At 52.2% G+C, this 19263-nt stretch overlaps 1 protein-coding gene across 2 annotated transcripts; it reads right to left on the bottom strand.

Moving 5' to 3' along the window:
- Positions 1–2436: 2436 nt before the first annotated feature.
- NUDT7 (nudix hydrolase 7) lies at positions 2437–13369 on the bottom strand. 2 transcript variants are annotated; one of them, XM_056136723.1, is made up of 5 exons: positions 13275–13360; positions 11740–11836; positions 10808–10957; positions 6612–6770; positions 2437–3371 (listed from the first exon to the last, which is right to left on the bottom strand). In XM_056136723.1, the coding sequence occupies exons 1-5, from the start codon at positions 13307–13309 to the stop codon at positions 3003–3005; spliced, it is 810 nt and encodes a 269-aa protein (XP_055992698.1). In that variant the 5' UTR covers positions 13310–13360; the 3' UTR covers positions 2437–3002. The 2 variants fall into 2 exon arrangements, with proteins under 2 accessions (XP_055992698.1, XP_055992699.1); XM_056136724.1 differs by lacking the exon at positions 11740–11836 and having other exon boundaries at positions 10808–10961; positions 13275–13369.
- Between the last annotated feature and the right edge of the window lie 5894 nt (positions 13370–19263).

The following is a 19263-nucleotide window of genomic DNA, read 5'->3' as shown; positions in this document are numbered from 1 at the left end:
TAACAGAGAACGTCTGCTATTTCTTTGGGCCTTCATGTGCCATGGGTAAGAATTACCCGAGTGTGTGTTGGGAAAATGTTCTAGAACCTCCAATATAGGAAAATGGTCTGGGTTAGAGAAATAACGGTGCTTACTATGCTAGCATGTCATGGTCACAGTCACACCCTGACTACTAATAAATCATCAAGCCCTTGCAATTTCCTAGGCATTATTTCAGGCATCGAGGTCTGTTTTAAGAGAAGGGTTCCATGTCTGAACACCTTAAAAATGTTTAAGTTTTATTGTGAGGGGTGGGCAGGAGGGTGGTTGAGCCACACCAGGTGCTCAGGGGCATTCTTGGCTCTGTGCTGAGGAGCAGTCGGAGCAGGTGCCCAGCGGGATCATGTGATGCTGGGGACTGAACTGGGGTCAGCTGCCTGCACGGCAAGTGCCTTACCTGCTGTACTCTCTCTCGGCACCTTCGCCCTCTGCATCCCCACATCAGCTCTACAACAGGAGCTGGTGTCCCCCGTATCACAGCAGAGAAGGCAGGCCTAGAGAGAAAAAGTAATTGCTCTGTGTAAGCAAATACACAGGTGCTGGGAGTCCCAGTGAGGGCTCCTGCCTGGAAACTCAGACCCTTGAGCCCTTTGCTCACCCGACTAGACTGCCAAGAGAAAGTGCAGCTGTTGGGGTGCCCAGAGCCACAGGCGCTGGATTTGAGGAGATAGCAAACCATGCAAACTCAGCAAATATATGCACACAGGCAGTGACCCAGGCTACACACACACACACACACACACACACACACACACACACACACACAGTAACCTTGGCTAGACCACACACACTCACGCAGTGACCCAGGTATTTGTGGAAACTAATAACACTCAGTAAGATAGAAACTCTTCCCTTACATCATGATCTGGCCATGCTTATGGCCCCTCTTGCATGCAGGGTGGTTAATACAACCGTAAAAAGATATCCCTGCTAACTGTAATGTCGGATGGCTGGGGATGCACCCACACAGACTGCCAGCTCCCAAGGCACGTGCCTCAGGTCCCTCGTCGTTTTGACTTTAGTTCTGAAGCTTGTCCTTGAAATTGGTGCTATTTCAGCTCTCCTCATTGTGTTCTCTCTCCTGACTCCTAGGCATCAGGACTCTTGTAGCCCTTCCTTTGATCTGCTCTGGCCGATGGCAGCCCAGCCCCACTGACACCCCAAGTTCGCTGCCTATCTCAGAACCTGTGGGTTAAGTGTCAGTGCACCACCAATGCTGGCTGCTGGCGGCACCTCTGGTTTGAGTAAATACCCACCCAACTCAGCCATCATCAAGTCTTTGGGTCTATCACTTGAGGTTAGAGCTCGGCTTGTGGATGGCAGAGAGTTGACAACACACTCTTCCCCTGGGTGTCAGCGGCAGTAACAGTGCAGCCTAACAGCTCACTCTGGCCCCCGGAGCAACAGGAGCATCACTCGGGCATCTGTTCTGTTAGCCACAGGGATCATTTCCATCTCAATGGCCAGGGCTGGGGTGCAGAGAAATGCTCAAGGCTGGGGAGCATCCCAGAAGTAGCTGATCTCTCAGCCCCCAAGGTCAACAGCGTTGGGTCTAAGCCAAGTTCCAGAACCACAAATAGCTGCAGAGGGTCCTGGGAAGAGTCGTGACTGATGGGACAGCACAAGATGCAGCCTCAGCCCTACTGCCATGGAAGAGAGGATTTTTAGAAACATCATTTCATTTCATTTCATTTCATTTCATTTCATTCTTTACTCTCCCGCTCTGCTTCCCTCCATGGGGACACAGGAACTGTCGGTTACACTCTGCATTGGGCGCCTTGCTGAAGGGTAGGGGTGCACTCCTGCAGGATACGCTCATCCTTATTTATTTAGCTTGGGGGCCACACTTGGCGATGCCAAGAAGTCACACCCAGGCTTGAGGATGTCATGGGCTTCCAGTATGCGCATACGCCCACAGAGCCACCTCTTTGAACCTCACGCATCTTTTCAGATCCAGGACTTGTAGCTGTGGAGCTGACACACACAGGGCTGTGGCACATCCAGAAATCACTCCTAGAGCTGGGGGTCACACACTGCAGAGCTTCTGGAATCCCATGCAGCACATGTGGGAGGCACCAGGGATCAAACTCGTGGTCGTGCGCCTGTAATGTTGTACTTTAGACAGACTCCCCTATGATGACAGGTTCCGATGGCCAACGGGTGTCAGTTACAGGGATTACCAGAGAAGGAAATGCTACTATTGGGGCCGGGGAGATTGTGCAGTGGGTAGGGCTCTTGCCTTGTTTGCAGCTGACGTGCATTCCATCCTCATCACCTTTGAGGGCCCTCTGAGCACTGCCAGAAGTGCCCCCTGAGTGCAGGACCACGAACAGGTCCTGAGCATTGCTAGATGTGGCCCCAAACTCTTACAAATAGGATCCGTGCATCACATGGTCATATGTTTAATAAATATTTATTAAGTGCCTATTTTGTGCCATTTAGTTTTTATCTTACATGGGTAAAGAAAATAGTTACCATATTGTGGGTGACATTATGCCACACTTTAAACATAGTTTCCCCACTTGTGAGTTTTGTTTTTTGTCAACTGGGGATGGGAAGTGAGTATGAAAGCAAGATTTGTTACCCTTCAAATGGCAGAGAAATCACACCTGTCAAATTTACCTTCCTTCCTTCCTTCCTTCCTTCCTTCCTTCCTTCCTTCCTTCCTTCATTTCCTCCCTCTCTTCCTCCTTTTCTTTTTTTGGAGGTTATACCTAGTGATGCTCAGGAGTTACTCCCAGCTTCGCACTCAAGAACTATGCCTGGTAGTGCTTGGGGGACCATCTGGGATGCAGGGATCAAACCCGCGTTGGCCCTGTGCAAGGCAAAAGCCCTACCTGCTACACTATATTACTCCCAGCCCTTCACACCCGGCAAATTTCAACAGCTGGCATGACAGTTCTGTGCATAAGCAGACACAAAACCCTTTTTCCGAGACAGTATCTGGGTGCTGGTCTCAAGAATCATAACTTGCTTATAGTGTGTTTGTGGTGCATCAGGAAGAGCTCTTCGGAGGATGACCTGAGGTTGCTGAGATTAAACTCAACCTCAAAGGTGGGTTTCCCCTCCAAAATAATCAAGGCAACGAGCAGGGCAGCTCTTGCAGTTATTCCCCGGATGTGGTAGGTCGCCCCATTTTCAGGGCTGGTGTACTCAAAGCAGTGGATGATTGCAGGAAGGCCATTCTTGAGGATGCGCTCCTGGTGGTAGACAACAGGGTGCAGGAAATACTCCAGAGGCACAAGGAATACTTCTTGGACTTCCTCGGGGTTGGGCTGTGCTTGGAAGTTGTGATCTATGAATCCCACAACTGGGATGATCAACGCATCTCTCTGAAAGCAGAAAACAAAACCCACAAGTGAAGAGATGCGTCTCAGATGCACAAGCCAGCCGTGGGGGGTCGGTAGGGGAGAAGGAGCCTGTTGGGGAAATCAGCTTGAGGGTGTCCCTCCTCCGAACGTGAGCAGGCCTTGCCCTTGGAGTGGCAGAACAGTGAGAGGACCCCGAAAACAGCTCTTCTGTGAACACACCCCAGAACACTCTTGGGGAGTGGCAGTTTGGCCCTATTGCTACAGCGGGGTCCCCCGGCCTCGTCATAGCGTTTGTGTAGTAAGTCCATTTTTCTGGTGATTCCTATGTTCGGAAGCATTATTTGCAATAACCCCCTAAGTGTGGGTGGGCATTTATGGGACACCCAGTGAGAGGACATCCTATAACAGGATGTGCTGCAGCGTCTGTGATGAATGTGGTGAGACAGTACAGATAAGGATGTTCCACCTTACCCGTAGAAAAATAAATATTCATTACGGAATAGACTCCCTTAAGGGAAAGTGGGATGTGAATGACTTGACATCATGTGACTCCATGCTGCAGGTGGGGACGGGAGGTGCTGTTTACAGCACAGCTGCTTGTTCGTGAATCTCAATGCTGCCAAGGGCAGGCTTGTCCCAGAAACCTGGAGGAGGAGGAGATCGGGGTGCCATGGAGGGACAGAGCTGATTATTGCTGATTCCCTGAGTTAGGAAATGGGAAGATCTAGAGTTCCTGGGGTGTCCTGAGAGAAAGGGGTGGGGACATGGAGGGGGAGAGGCCTAGAAGAGTAACCAAGATTTTGGGAACTTATGGGTGAAACAGCATCGCTGGACTTGTGGTCCCTAAAAACACAGGCATCGTGGGCAGAAAAAGGTGGTGTGTGGCAGATCTCCCAGGACCAGTGCCAGGGGCTTCTTAGCTGTGACAGAGTTAAGTGACAAAGATCCTTTATAAAACAGGGGAAATTGGTCATGAGGCATCAGAACGCCACCTGACTCGTACATTTTCTCTAAGTCTATGACAACTTCTAAATTCAAATTTAGCGCTAAGCCCTGAACAACCTGGGGCAGGGAGGCAGTGGTCCTGGTTCTTGTGTGGTTTAAAGGTGCAGGTAGGGCTAATCAGACAGTGGGTGTTTGCCTGGCATGAGGTTGAGGTGGATTTGAAGCCTGGCATCCCTAAAGGCCCCATGAGCCCTGCTAGGAGTGATCCCTGAACAGAGAGCCAGGAGTCAGCTCCGAGAACAGCCAGGCATGGCTACAAAACAACACACACACACACACACACACACACACACACACACACACTCACACACAGAAAAGTAAACATGTGTGTAACTTTGGACTTCAGACCACACGCTATTGCAGTTGTCCTTTGGGGTCGGGCGGGGATTGGATTCAGGGGTCTTGATCCCCCACTTCGAATACCAAAATACAAAGATATTCAAGTCACTCCTGGTTATCCTCTCTCCCCCAACCTCCCCATCTCTGCAGGTTCCTCATTCACATACTTGATCCCTGCAACACTCAGTTTGGTCTGAACCTGTGAACATAGAATCTGCAGAGAGGAAAAGAGCTCAGGTGGCTACGTGTACATGTACCCTGCTAAACTACTGCTCCTGGCCAAGCCCCAGTGTAGATATGTAGACTATCATATATATGATGTATATGATATATAAACACACACACACACACACACACACACACACACACACACACACACATATATATATAAGTCTTTTTTAACCCAGCAATGCAGAGGAGTTACTCCTGGCTCTGTACTCAGGAGATTTTTCTGGTGGTGCTTGGGGGACCATAGGGATGCTGAGGATCGAACCCAAGTTGGCTGTGTGCAAGGCAAATGCCCTACCTGCTGTACTATTGCTCTGGCCCCAATAATATAACATATATAACATATAATATTTATACGAATATTAACAATATTCATATAAAGTAGCCCTGTAGCACTGTCCTCCCATTGTTCATCAATTTGCTCAAGCGGACACCAGTAACATCTCCAATGTGAGACTTGTTGTTACTGTTTTTGGCATATTGAATATGCTATGGGTAGCTTACCAGACTCTGCCGTGTGGGCGGGATACTCTCGGTAGCTTGCTGGGCTCTCCGAGAGGGATGGAAAAATTGAACCCGAGTCGGCTGCATGCAAGGCAAATTGCCCTACCCGCTGTGCTATTGCTCCAGCCCTATATATAAAAAATATATATATATAGCAAAATAGCTTAAGGTATTTAAGGAGGACTTGATAAATATGAAATGCCATTATTATTATTATATTTTCAATTATTAATAGCTGAGAAGGCTTAATATACTAGCAATTGAAGCTACATTCTACATTACTCAAAGTCAGGATAAATTTAACAACTATTAATTATTGACCTCAAAAAGAAAGCCAATGAAGCCACAGTGAGGCATTATACATAGGGGACTTTTGGAAAAATTCTGTCATCTTTCAAAGATTAGCAAGTTGCAGCCCCTTCCTTCACTGCCTGCGCCCCCCCACCCCTGCCCCCAGCCCCAAACAACAACACACAGTTCTCATTGAGAGATGAACGCACAGGCAGTAGCACCAGCCTGCATCAGACATGAATTCTTTCCTTTTTAAAAAACGGGCCAGATATTGCAGTGCTGGGGGGTGCCATGGGGTGTTGGGGATGGAACTCTGGGTCCATCACGTGGGAGGCAGATCATCCACCACTCACCCCCTCTCCCCAGTTCTTGGCTTTGGGGGCACCTGTGTGTGTATGTGCACCCTTGCGAAGGAATCCCAGCGCACATAGTGAAACAGTTACAAACTGCTCTGAAGCCTCGTGCTTGGTGCATGCATGGAACTGCTCAGTGAAAGCAGAGTCGCTTTTCTGGAATCCACAGAAGGAGCAGGGAGGGAAAGTGCTCAGTGCATAGGTGGCCTCTCGGGGCTAACATTCGGCATACAGTATGCTCCAGTGGATGGTGTTTTCTCCTATGAACTTTTCAAAATAAACTGGAGAAAACTTTAACAAATGCAAATGAAATCATTTGACGGCCTCTACGTTCAGGCTGAAAACCACCTAGAGACCCCATTTCAGATGAAAAACGAGAGGCCCAGGCAGAAACTGGAATTTGCCCTAGGCCGCCGGGTTTGAGAGGCAAAATCTACAGAAGAACCTGGACTGGAAGGTCCGTGGGTCTCCGGCAGGGGGACAGGCCAGCTCAGGGGCCCTAAGCTGGCACCTATGAGAGCCAGGGCTGTGGGAGGCTTACGTCCAACAGGTGAGGCACCAGGCGGCAGACGACGTCCACTCGCTGAGGCTCCAGCCCGACCTCCTCCTGGGCCTCCCGGAGTGCTGTGGCCACATCGTCCACATCGGTGGGCTCATGCTTGCCTCCAGGGAAACACACTTCTCCCGGTGACCGTCTTAGCTGCAGAGGGACAGAGCAGAGCCACCTACATAAGCACCAACCTGGAAACTTCCATCACTCCACAGACACTCCCTCACGCCCCCCCCCCCCCCCCCCCCAGCCTCTGGACTGTCCTCGGGCTGGTGACAGCATGTGAGGAATAAGGATACCCTCCCCGCCCTGATGATTTTTTTTTTTAACTTGAATCCTTTAAAGATTTTGAGAACTTCCCTCATTTCTGATTTTTCTCTGCTGGTCCCCCAAAGATGCACACATGTGATTTGTGGGTAACAAGACCTCCTTCCTCACTCAGGCAAAGCATGTACCCTGCTACTCTGAGGCACCCTGGGCTATTTATTTTCACCCAAAGCAAAAATTCATGGTCTAAAAGGCACCATTTTAGAGTGTCCAGCGGCCACCCCCATGCACATCCTTGAATCCAGCCCTCCCTAACTTCAGGAGTACAGGCTGTGTCTTCATTTGTAGCATCTAATAGTTTATCTTTTCTTATCTGGCTTAAACATAATTTCCTCGCACAGAAAACTGGTTTGGGCTGGAGCAATAGCACAGTGGGTAGGGCGTTTGCCTTGCAAGCGGCCAACATGCCGACCCCAGTTTGATTCCTCTGCCCCTCTCGGAGAGCCCGGCAAGCTACCGAGAGTATCTCACCCACACAGCAAAGCCTGGCAAGCTACCTGTGACGTACTCCATATGCCAAACACAGTAACAATTGTCACAATGGAGACGTTACTAGGCCCGCTTGAGCAAATCAATGAACAACGGGAGGACAGTGACAGTGACAGAAAGCTGGTTTGACGAAATGAGTGCTTTGCAATCAGGATGCCTAGCTTTAATGCCGGCACCCAGGGTCCCGCAGGAGTGTGGTCTGAGCACCCCTGAGTACCATGGGTGTGACCAGAAACCAAACCAACCATGGGAATGACAATCTCCTGAAAGCAAACGCTCCACTTTTCCTTCCGCCACAGACAGAACCAAACTCCCCAGCAAACAGGAAGCTCAGCTTCTTTCAGGATCCTTCTGCCCCCGCCATCATCCAATCTGTTTTTTTTTTAAATTTTTAATTGAATATCCGCGAGATAGACCATTACAAAGCTGTTCATCCTTGAGTTTCAGTCATACAATGATCCAGCACCCACCCTTCACCCTTGTACATTTCCCACCACCACTGTCCCCTGTTTCCCTCCCACCAAGCCCCCACCCCAAGCCTCCCTCTATGGGGGACACTTTCCTCTTGCTCTCTCTCTCTCTCATCTTTTCCTTTTGGCGCATTATGGTTTGCAGTACAGGTGCTGAGAGGTCCTGATGTTTGTTCAGGGCAATTGGTATTTTCATCAGGAAGGCGAGGCTGAAGTAGCTTTTTGATTGACATCCAATCTGTTCCAACTGCCCACAGCCCTGGCCCACGGGGGGCTGGCTCAGCCCTGTTCTTCCCAGCACGTGGTGATGCTGCTGCTGGTGGTGGTAGGATGGTGTTGTGCCAGCTGCAGTGTGGTGTGATGTTCTTGATGATTGCAGTGCCGGTGATGGCTGGTGTTGGTGGCGGTGGGTTTGATGGGTCCATGCTGATGGCAGTATCGATGGTTGATGACTATCGTGGAATTGGTGTGGGAAATACTGATGGTGACCACAATGCCTGGGATGGTGGCTGAGGTGGGAACGCTGTAAGCAATGACTGCGGTGTTGGTGATGGTGACAATAGTGTCGCAGAAGACAACCACTGTTCTGACAGCCACTTATGATCCCTGATGAAAGAACCATCGGTGTCTACAGTTCTTTCTGATGAAAGAACCATTGGTGTCTACAGAGTGGCTCACCTGAGGTTACGGCTAAAGAGTCCTCAGTGCCCCGCCCAGGCAAGACATTGGATGTGACCCAACATGGTGAGGTAGTTCTTGATGTTCAGAAGCGACACCAAGGTCAGGATGGCACTTGGGGCACCAGGGCCACGGGAGCCATACGTGGATCAACTAGATGCCACTGCAAATGTGCCCGAGTTCTCTAGCTGGAAGTTCCACTGGGCCAAGCTCTCTTGAGAAATGAAAGACATCGTTGAAACATTTCTCTGGGCTCGTAAGTCTGCCAGAGTTGTGACTACAGTAGAAACCTCAGGTGTCTGCACGTCATTTCTTATTAGCAGAGTAGCTGGGAACAAAACGGACAGACAGGCTTCTACTGGACTCAACATTTGGCACCCAAATGCCTAAAGAAGAGAGGAGGCTCTGACGGCCTCTGACAATGCCACCCATTGTGCTGGCACTCGGGTTTCAAAGCGACACTGACTAATAGACTGACGGGGCACAGCAGGCTTGACAGGAATCCGAGCCTGATTTGATGGTCATTTTTGTTTTGAAAGCTTTTCAAAAAGATTTCTCAGTAGGCCAGTTCAGCTCCGTTGCCTTCTACACCTCGTTCCGTTAATGATGACCACAGGCCACTCTGGAGGAGTGAGAATTTCTATTCTTAAGAAAATGGGGGGCTGTTCTGAAGAAATTATGAAACATTCATAAAAATAACTGTTCACATCTATCAGTCCTCAGAAGCATGCTAAATAGAGAAGGTTTGACTTGGAGGGGGGGACACGGGGAAGGAAAGGAATCAATATTGATCTTGCCTGACATAGACCAAAAATGATTGACAGGAGTCTAATCACTAAGCCCCCCCCCAAATCTTGGCTGATCCCTCAGGCTTTATTTGCTTGTTTCGATTTTGTTTTTTCTCTTTTCTGCTAAGGGGACACTTCCTTATCAGACTTAGAAAACACATTGCCATGGCTCCTTTTTCCTTTGTACTCGGAAAACTCAGAAGTCACTGTGTCCCCTACCAGGACATTCACTCCATGGCTTGAAGGCCAGTTGCACATGCTAGGGGAAAAGGCAGCTCAGATAGAGAAGGGAGCACCAAGTAAAGGGTGTTGGATCCTCCCAGCATGGAAGAAGCATGCTGAAAGTGGACTATAGACCGAACATGATTGCCACTCCATGCCTCTTTTGCAAACCACAGCACCCAAAAGCAGAGAGAGAACAAAAGGGAATGCCCTGCCACAGAGGTGGGGTGGGACGGGGGGATGGGACAGGGGGTACGAGGGGGGATGGTAGGGCTATTGGGATCCTTGATGGTGGGGAATGGGCACTGGTGGAGGGATGGGTACTCGATCCTTGTACAACTGAAACCCAAGCACAAAAATTTTTAAGTCTACAACTGTACCTCATGGTGTTTCACTAATAAAAATTGAAAAAAAAAAAGAAGTCACTGTGTCCCCAACTTTCCCTGGGTGGGAAGAAGTCCCAACAGCAGGTGCTGTGCTCTGCCCAGATGTCTCCATCCCCAGCTCAACATTCACGCTTTGTCTTCAGACCATGGGCGATGGAGGCGAATGTGATGCCTCTTGACCTTTGGCCAACCCTCGCCTCCTCTGGTCTTGCTTCCTTTCCGGAGTCCTCCTTACCTGCTGGTTTATTCCCTGAGCCTCATACCATAGCTCAGTAATGCAATTTTTACCTGTTGCCTCCTTAGAAGTCCCTGGGGCACACAAGGGCCATGTTGTTGAGAAATGCAGAGCTAAGAGGCCCACAATGAAAAGCTAAGCCCCAAGTCCTGACCACGGGCTTCACCCTGTACCTGTCAAACCACTGCAGTGAGCCTAGGCGGTGGACACGAAAAGTGTGTCCTCAGCTTTCCAGTGAAGAGGAGAGGGCAAGGACGTAGGAGAATGACACACAGCTGGCCAGAAGGAAACGCATACAAGCACAGGTAGCCAGCTTCAGGGTCCAGGCTGTTCTCTTCTACATAGCACTCAGCCCAGATGCCAATGGAACCAAGGTTAAGAAACTGAAAGGCATCTTAGTCTCTCATGGCTACATCACTTATTATTCTTCCCCAAGCTCCGCCATCCCCCCGAAATATGCTGTGTTTGTTGTCCGATGCTTTTCTTGGACCCTTCCAATATCACACATTGGGGACTTCTACTTCAGAGTCTGGGCCCCAAAGTGTGTGCCAGTGACATTTTGTTGGTTTCCGAACATTTTTTTGTCACCTACCTTCTTTGACCGGAGGGTGAATAAGAGGTGGAGCCTCCCCTCCTTAACCAACAGTGGCAACAGGATGGAGTACTTGTTAGGGACCCAGTGAGAGTACTTGGCCCCCACATCATGCTCCCTCAAGCGGGCCTTGGCGTCCTCCACCACACTCTTTCTAAAACGGAAACAGACCAGGCAAACGTTTCAGTCTACAGACTTCCAGTGAAGAGCTTCCCCTCCCGCCCGAGTTTTCGTCTTGGTGGGTGAGCGCTGGGCTCATCGTGTCTGCCTCTCAGTTTGTGTTTCACTAACAAGGCAGAGCCTGGCACGCTCCCCGTGACATATTCAATATGCCAAACACAGTAACAACAAGTCTCATCATGGAGATGTTACTGGGCCCGCTCGAGCAAATCGATGAACAACGGGAGGACCCTGTGACTGTGACCGTGACCTAACAAGGCAGAAACAGAGACGCTCAAATCACGTCGTCATTGGCAATGTAAATAAAATGAAATCAAATCAGTGAGCACACCCTGTATGCCATGAGTTCACTTTGAAAGTGAAATTAAAGTTGTGTGTGTGCATGGGGGGTGGGGGGGTGGAATTCTTTTCCCATAGCAATGCAAGGATTATGGTTCAGATCCCTACCTCCATTCAGATCAGACAGTTCTGCTGGGCAAGTCCTCAAAAGCTGAGGCCGGTGGAAGGCTGACGGTTCCAGGTCCTGTGATTGCGCCCTGACTGATGTCATCAGTTTCCTTCCAACCGGGGTTTCCAAACCTTACCAGTCACAGGGTCACCATGTGTTTTGTAACAAAACACACGATTGGGCCTGCCCCAAACAGTGATTGTGCCACGTTACCGTTTGGAGCAGAGCCTGGCCTGAAAGTCAGCATTTCTACTGAAACTCCCCAACGAAGCTAGAGAGATAATCCAGTAGGTAAGGCATTTACTTGCCTTGTACGTGGCTGACCAGGATTTGCTCCCCAGCATCGCTTATGGTCCTGTGCCCAGAGCCAGAAGCAAGCCCTGAATAGGGCCAGATGTGGCCTAAAAACCAAAGCAAAAATAAAAATCTTCCAAGTGAAGCTTCGAGGTGATGCCCTCCCAGTGACCGTGCCTTGGCTTTGGTCCTGACTGCCAGGTGCTTTTTACTGCTGGTCTATGCAAAGCTCACTCTGACTTGAAAATAGGATCTCGGGGGCCTTAGAGATAGCAGAGCAGGTAAAGCGCTTGGTTTGCATGCGGCTGATCTAGGTTTCATCCCAGAACATCTGATTCCTCGAACCCCACCAGAAGTGATCCCTGAGCACAGAGCCAGGAGTAGACCCTGAGCATCGTCTGACATGGTCCCCAAATCAAAACAGAATAGCAGGATCTTTGCAGGTTTGCTCAGGTGAGCTTGAGATGAAATGGAAATCCTCCCAGACCCCCACAACCCCTCAATCCGAGGGCTACGGTCCTTACAAGACAGGGCAGAGAATTCCGGAGGGAAGAAAGCTGTGTAGACACAGGCTTGGGAGGATGCTGCCATAAGCCAAGGACACCTGACAAGGCCAGGAGCTTTAGCAGGAAGGCTCCCTCTTCCCCTCCTTCAGCAGCAACTTGATTTCCCACATCTCTCTCCCAGCCGGCAGAGAGTACACTCCTGTCATTTCAGGCTGCTCACTTGGCGGGTACTTGACTAGGGGCGCTCTAGAATGGTTTGAACTTTCCCAAGGGAACCGCCCTTTTGCAGTGTAGGCAGAATTGGGTGCTGAAGTCCGCCAGAGCTGGCTTGCTCCCTGCGCCTGCTTCGTTCCAACTGTGTCTGGGACAAAGCAGACTAGTTGGTTCCTGAGGAAAGCTTATTTTTGGGGGTGACCACCCATGGGGGTGTGCACAAGAGCAGCTCAGGGGCCGGGATGCACGAGGAACAAACAGGCGTCTGGATCCTAAGAGAAGTTGTTTGCAGGAGGAATTTGAGGATTATTCAACCCCCACCCCACCCCCCCTTTTTGGGGCATTTTTTCTAAGATACAAAAGCGCCACTAAGCAGGGTAGCAGCATTGGAGCGGATTTCAAGGACGGACTAACGAAGGGTCTGCGATGAATCGGTGCTTTGGGGCCCTAGAAAGGGCTCTGGGTCACCTTTCCTGGGTTCGGGGTCGTCACCGGAACACACACTGGGGTCCGGGGTTGGCACTTCGGAGCCCTCCAGAGGCTTCTGTCAGGGGGCGCCAAGGTCACGAGTACAAGAAGCAACTGGCGGGCCGTGCTGGCGCCGCTCGGGGCGCAGAGGTCAGCCTGGGGGCATCCCTGACCTTGGGGAAGGGCCTGAGCCCACCGGGAGCCCAGCCGGTGCCAGGGCGCCGCAGGGTCCTGGGTGCGTGCCCAGGCGGCTCTGCAGACAGTCCAGGCCCCGGGGGCCCCCCCAGCCGCGAGCCCTGTCCGTTCTCCCCGTCACGAGCCAGGCCCACAGGGGCTCACGGCCCCGCGAGGTTTTTACCTGGCTGCGCGCGGGGGCGGGCAGGGTCGTGCCATGGTCCGGAGGAAACTTTGTTTCGGGATCAGTCGCCCATGGGCATGCGCAGAGCGGCAGCGGGCGGGCCCGGGCGGGGCGGGCCGGGGCGAGGGGGTGGAGCCAGGTCGGGGGTGTGGCCTTATCCCGGAAGCAGTGCGGGGGCTGGGCCAATGGGCGGGAGGGGCGGGGAGGCGTTCCCGGCGTGGGGCGGGGCCTGCGGCCGCGGGGGCGTGGCCTTCCAGATCGGGCCACCCGCGCGCTTCCTGAGAAACTTTTGGAGGCGAAGGAGCAATTCCCGGCGGCCAGGCTTCTGTCTGCTTGTGCAGGCAGGAAAGTTTAAAGAAAAGGGACATGCGATGCTGGAGACATGAGGCGATCCCCCCCACTCGCGCCCACTTTCGCCGGGCGGTTCCGTGGGCTTGGACACTTGCTGCCTGCAGCCAGCACGTGGACTGAGCACCCCTGGGTGTGGGAGCATCCCTGGAGCTCGCGTTGCCATGGCAGGGAGACCCCAGACCAGTCACCGCGTGCATAAAGCAAGAACCTGGGAGAGCGCTTGGGGAAAGGCATGCCCCAGCACGGGGGAGGCTGATCCCAGAGGGCACAGAGCTGACCCGACAGTGGTCTCTGGGTCCAGCGGGCACCTACATCATCTGGGAGCTGTGAAACGTGCACACTGCTGGCCCTGGGCCCAGAGCTGCTGAATCAGAATCTGGGGCCCAGGCTCGGCTCTAGGAGCCACTGGTCTAAAGGAGTGGAAGGGGCAGGGGTAAGACCAGAGGACCAGCTTGCCAGGACATGGCCAAGGAGGCTGGAGGGAGCAGGTGACCGGGAGCCGGGTTCCCTCTGAGGCCTGACACCAGACTCTGAGGCTGAAGGTAGGACCGACTTCTCTGTAATCCTGGAGTGCGCCACTCCCAGGAATGTTAGGGGCACATGAACACGTTTTAATCTATTTTAAAGAAAAAAGTACTAGAATAATAAGCAATGTGTAAGAAAATGAATCTAGCCTGGTCATCTCGTTACCAATGCTGTGCTAAGATAGAATTGATGATCCTTTTACCCGAGGCATACATCCAAACCACACCTTTTTGCCCAGGAAACTAAAATTGCCCAGGGTCCATGCTGGGTGTTGGGATTGGCTACCCGCACCCCAAGATCTTTGGAAGGGAGCTTTGCTGGGCCAGTTTGTGCAGAGGCGGGAAAGCCTGAGGCACAGTCGTGTTGACCTCAGAGGCTGATGTGGATGACACTTCACCCACACTGGCCCTTGTCTCCCTCTGAGCCACCCCAGGAAGCAAGGACTTTTACCTCGAGGTGTTACTTTCCTGGTTTCTTAGAGTTGGAGTGTGTGTTTGGGGTGAGGGGGAGAATCTTAATTAAACATATGAAGGTGGGCACGGACCACCACCAGCGACTCCCACTTGACTTAATTAACACAAATTGCAGCAACACCATCCACGTGTGTAGGTCATGCAGCCCAGATTCAAGATGAGACCTTTCTGCCCCGGGCTGATTGATCTCACCACCACCTCTCAGAGGCCACTGGCCTATGAATTATGTAGGCCTGACTAGAAATAAGAAGAGGCTAAATGAGCTCCCCGCCCCCGTCTCCACTCCTTCCGTGCTTTGTGTCAGGGTGGTAAGAAGCAGGGTTCCTCGCGCAGGTAATGCAGTGTGAGCCCAGTATAAGACAGGCACTGGGAGTAGTTCAGAGGGTTGAGTTGGGGATAAAAACTGGGGGGGGGGGGGGGGGGTTATTTTCCCTTTTATTTTATTACTATTATTTTTTTGCTATATTTTTTATTAGTGAAACATCATGAGGTACAGTTGCAGACTTACAAACTTTCGTGCTTGGTTTTCAGTTATACAAAGATCCAGTACCCATCCTTCCACCAGTGCCCATTCCCCATCACCAGTGATCCCAGTAGCCCTCCCACCTCCCACCCCTTCTCCTCCACCCCACCCCGCCCCCATGGCAGGGCATTTCCTTTTGCTCACTGTTTCCTTTAGGGTATTGTAGTCTGCGAAAGATTTATACGATCTGAAGAGAAACCAGGGCTGGAGCGATAGCACAGCGGTAGGGCGTTTGCCTTGCATGCAGCCAGCATGGCCGATCCGAGTTCGATTCCTCCGCCCCTCTCGGAGAGTCCGGCAAGCTACCGAGAGGATCTCGCCCGCACGGCAGAGCCTGGCAAGCTACCCGTGATGTATTCGACATGCCAAATACAGTAACAACAAAGTCTCCAATGGAGACGTTACTGGGCCCGCTCGAGCAAATTGATGAACAACGGGAGGACATTGTAGTCTGCAATAGAGGTACCGAGTTGCCATCGTGTTCGGTCTATAGTCTACTTTCAGCCTGCATCTCGCATCCTTCTTTCCCTTCTAGACATTCTCTGTTTGAGGGCCACCCCTACCTTGCTCAGAGCTGACATCAGGCTTTGTGCCCAGCCAGGAATCACCCCTGGTGGTGGGTTCAGATCATTTGCAGTGCCAGGGGTCATACCAGGGCCAGCCATCTGCAAGGCAAGGCAAGGCAAGCTCCTCAACCCCTGTGTTACCTCTCTGGCCCTGGATAGCTTTTTGTGTTTAACTCCTAGTTTTGAAAAGGAGCAAATGAGAGATCAGAGTGGTTGAGTGCCTTGAGGATGGTCACACAGCAGATGAAAGATAGAGGCAGGAGCTTCCCCCCAGAGCTGGGGCTGGCAATAGAGTACTAATGGAGTACCCCCCAACCCGCCCCCCCGAGAGGGTGGGTGGGGCAACCAGAATGGGGAAGATGGTGTTTGAGGGCAGGAGGAAGAGCGGAACTGGTGTGATGGAACGTCCTGAGCTAAGATGTAGGCAGACAGCCTGGCTCTCACTGGAAGGGCACAATTTCTAGGGGAACCCGGAGGGAGAGGCATACAAAGGCATTGGATATCACCGCAAATCAGAGGTCTTTCTAAGAGGAGAGGGGTGGCAGGTCTGGGTTCGTAGGAACACCCCTGCGGAGGCTAAGTGGGGAGAGACTGGGGCAATTGGGAACGCTTCCCAAAGTGTGGACTCGAGCAACCAGAAAAAGCTGCTGTCACCTCCCCGAAGCCCCTTATGGCCCCATAGCCGAGAAAGTCTGAGTGTGCTGGGGTGTTTTTGTAAGGGGGGGGGCTGGCGGAGGGGGGACGTGCTGGCGTGCCCTGATGTGGAAAGCGGCCCGGAGGTGTTTGCCTGTCTCCGGCTGGGCGCACAGTGTCTGTTCAGATCAGAAACGCTTCTTCGTTATGTCTCATGATGCCGGAAGCCAGAACCCGGACAACATCCAGGGTGAAATGCACCATAATTAGATGCTGCTTGATTGTTACAGTGCTCTCTAAAGGAACTTATGTGTGCATGGATGTGTGCGCACTCCCTATCTGTGTTTGTGCATACATGTGTGTATAATGTTGTGTGTATATTTCTGCAAGACAACACCAACTTCAAGGTTCAAGGTCTTCTAGAGGGGCAATGACTTGTCTGCTGCAGGTGCAGGTTTATAGGCAGTGACATAATTCTAGAAAGTGCCTGGAAAAGAAGCGATGCCCCAAGGAAGCCCAGGCAGCCTGTAGAGCTCAGGGAGTGTTTGGAGGAGAAGCAGGTCCCAGGAGCCCAGGCGGACTTTGCAGCCCACCTGCAGCCTCATTCAAGCACCGCACAGCGGTCTGGAGACCTGGGGGTGGAGAGAGCCGGCAAGGAACACACTAGGATTTGGAGCAAAAATACCTTGGGGAAAGACCTCCAACAATTGGCCTGAAGGTGGGGAAAAGCTCTAATCCAGCCGAGGCGCTAAGTGCCCAGGGGATGAGGACCTGGGGGAAACAATTAATGCTTTGATTGCTCAGCAGGGGCTAGGTTCCTCCCAGCCTACTCCTTGGCAGGGGGTCTCTCAGAGGGAGGAGGGAAAGGGAGGGCCCAGATGGCTCCTGCATCCTTCCCAGTACCAGGGTTGCTCTGTCCCACCTCCCATCCCCCCATCTCCTATCAGCTTCCCACCCGCAGAGGAGAGCAAACAGACTCAGCTTTGCCCGGTTCATGGAGGGCAGTTTGGGGACGAGGTTTCTGCAGTTCAGCTGTGACCGGGTCCGCTGTGCTGGGCAGCCGGGTTGTTCAGGGAACGGAGGGAAGGTGCCGTGTGTGGGCAACTCCGTGTCCCCAGATCCCACCCTGTGGATAGTAGGGAAGAGCGGAAATGCGCCCAAGGTTCTCAGGGCCTTCTAGGCAGTCCCGCTCCCCAGGGTGAAAACCCATGCCAGTGTTCTAAGGGGATGCTCTGGGCATTGAGAGGGCGCCTCCTGCTGGCACTGGGCGGCATAGCAGCCCCAGAGGGAAGGTCCGCTGCTAGCTTGGGGTTCCAGGACTCTTGATGAGAGGGCTAAGGAGTTTGGGGCTGTCACCTTCTCCAGTGGAAGGCGTCGACGTGGATGTTGCGGTGTAGAGACACAGGACAGGTGGTTGGTGGCAGCATGGTTGGGAGCTGAGAATCGACTGCCCAGGGACTGCAGCCTCGATCACGATCATCCTGATCATCCTGTTGTTCGTCGATTGCCTCGAGCAGGCACCAGTAACATCTCCTTCATTCTAGCCCTGAGATTCTAAAAAATGCCACATTCAAAGCTCTTTCAGGATTAGGAAAATGAGACCCATCATTGTTACTGGTATTTGGCATATTGGGTACGCCACGGGGAGTTTGCCAGACTCTGTCATGTGGGCAGGTTACATTCAGTAGCCTGCCAGGTTGTCCAAAGCAAGAATGAGATAATAAGATGTCGCACGGCCACATATGCGGCCTGGGTTTTAGAGTGTCTGGGTCTTGGCCGTTGATGGGATTACAGGGCGCCAGGGGGCCAGTTGGTGGGTGTGACCCCCGCCTACTGGAATTTGGAGGATCTGGGTGGAGGATGCTCGGCCCCGATCCGGGCAGGCTTGGAGATCTCAGCCCCAGGACCCTCTTGCCTTTGTTCCTCTGCCAGTACCTTCATGCTTGTGGAGAGTGGTCTCAGCATGGTTGTGGCTGGTTCCGGAGGTCTTCGGCTGCCAGGGCTCTGGTCAGGGCGGGGAGGGAAACTCAGGGATTTCAACTCAGGTGGGGCCGAGCCTCTGCTCTGTGCCTTGATCTTGGGGGTGGTTCTGCTGCTGTGGTTTATTTATATATAAATAATGGGGGAGGGGTGCTGGAGCCCCCCCAGGAGCTAAGGCGCTCACCTGGCACGTGGCCGACCTGGGCTGGATCCCCAGCATGGCCAGGAGTGATTCTGATTGCAGAGCCAGGAGTAACCCCTGAGCATGACGTGTGCCCCCAAAGCCAAATAAATACATAAAAGGTGGAAGTGGGTGCGGTGCAGGAGGCCTGGAGAGGCACATTAGCCAAGACCAAGTGACCAGAGCCAGCCCCCGCTGTGGCTTCCTGCCGCAGGTGTGGACCTGGACTGAAATGTTAGAGAAGAGTGAACAGGAACATGCTCGTGGGAACCGCCCAGGACCGACCCACATGGAAACTGCTGGGAATTGACTTCTGGGACTGTAGTTGTGATTCCCTTTTTTGTTCAGTGTAATTCATGGCAGTATCATCCCACCTCCGAATGCAACAGCTATGTGTACCTAGGTCGAGAGGTCAACATGACAAATGACCTGGCACCCGAGCTGCGCAGGAGGAAGAGAGCGGCTTGGAACGCCTTCAAGAACGCCGAAGAAATAGCTAAGAGGACGAAGAACCTCCGGCTCCGGGCACATCTCTTTGATTCCACTGTTCTTCCTGCATTAACATATGCCTCAGAGACCTGGGCCCTACGTAAACAAGATGAGAACGCTATTCAGGTCTCCCAAAGAAGAATAGAAAGAGCTATGCTTGGAATATCACGTTTCACTCAAATGAGAGAAAGAATCCGGAGTTCTGACATCCGTCGACGATCAAGGATCAGGGACTCTGTCTCATTTGCCAAGGTGTCAAAAATCAGAT

Source organism: Sorex fumeus, unplaced genomic scaffold (assembly GCF_029834395.1).
Source record: "Sorex fumeus unplaced genomic scaffold, SorFum_2.1 ptg000122l, whole genome shotgun sequence".
Lineage (NCBI taxonomy): Eukaryota > Metazoa > Chordata > Mammalia > Eulipotyphla > Soricidae > Sorex > Sorex fumeus.
This window is presented reverse-complemented; position numbering and strand designations above follow the sequence as displayed.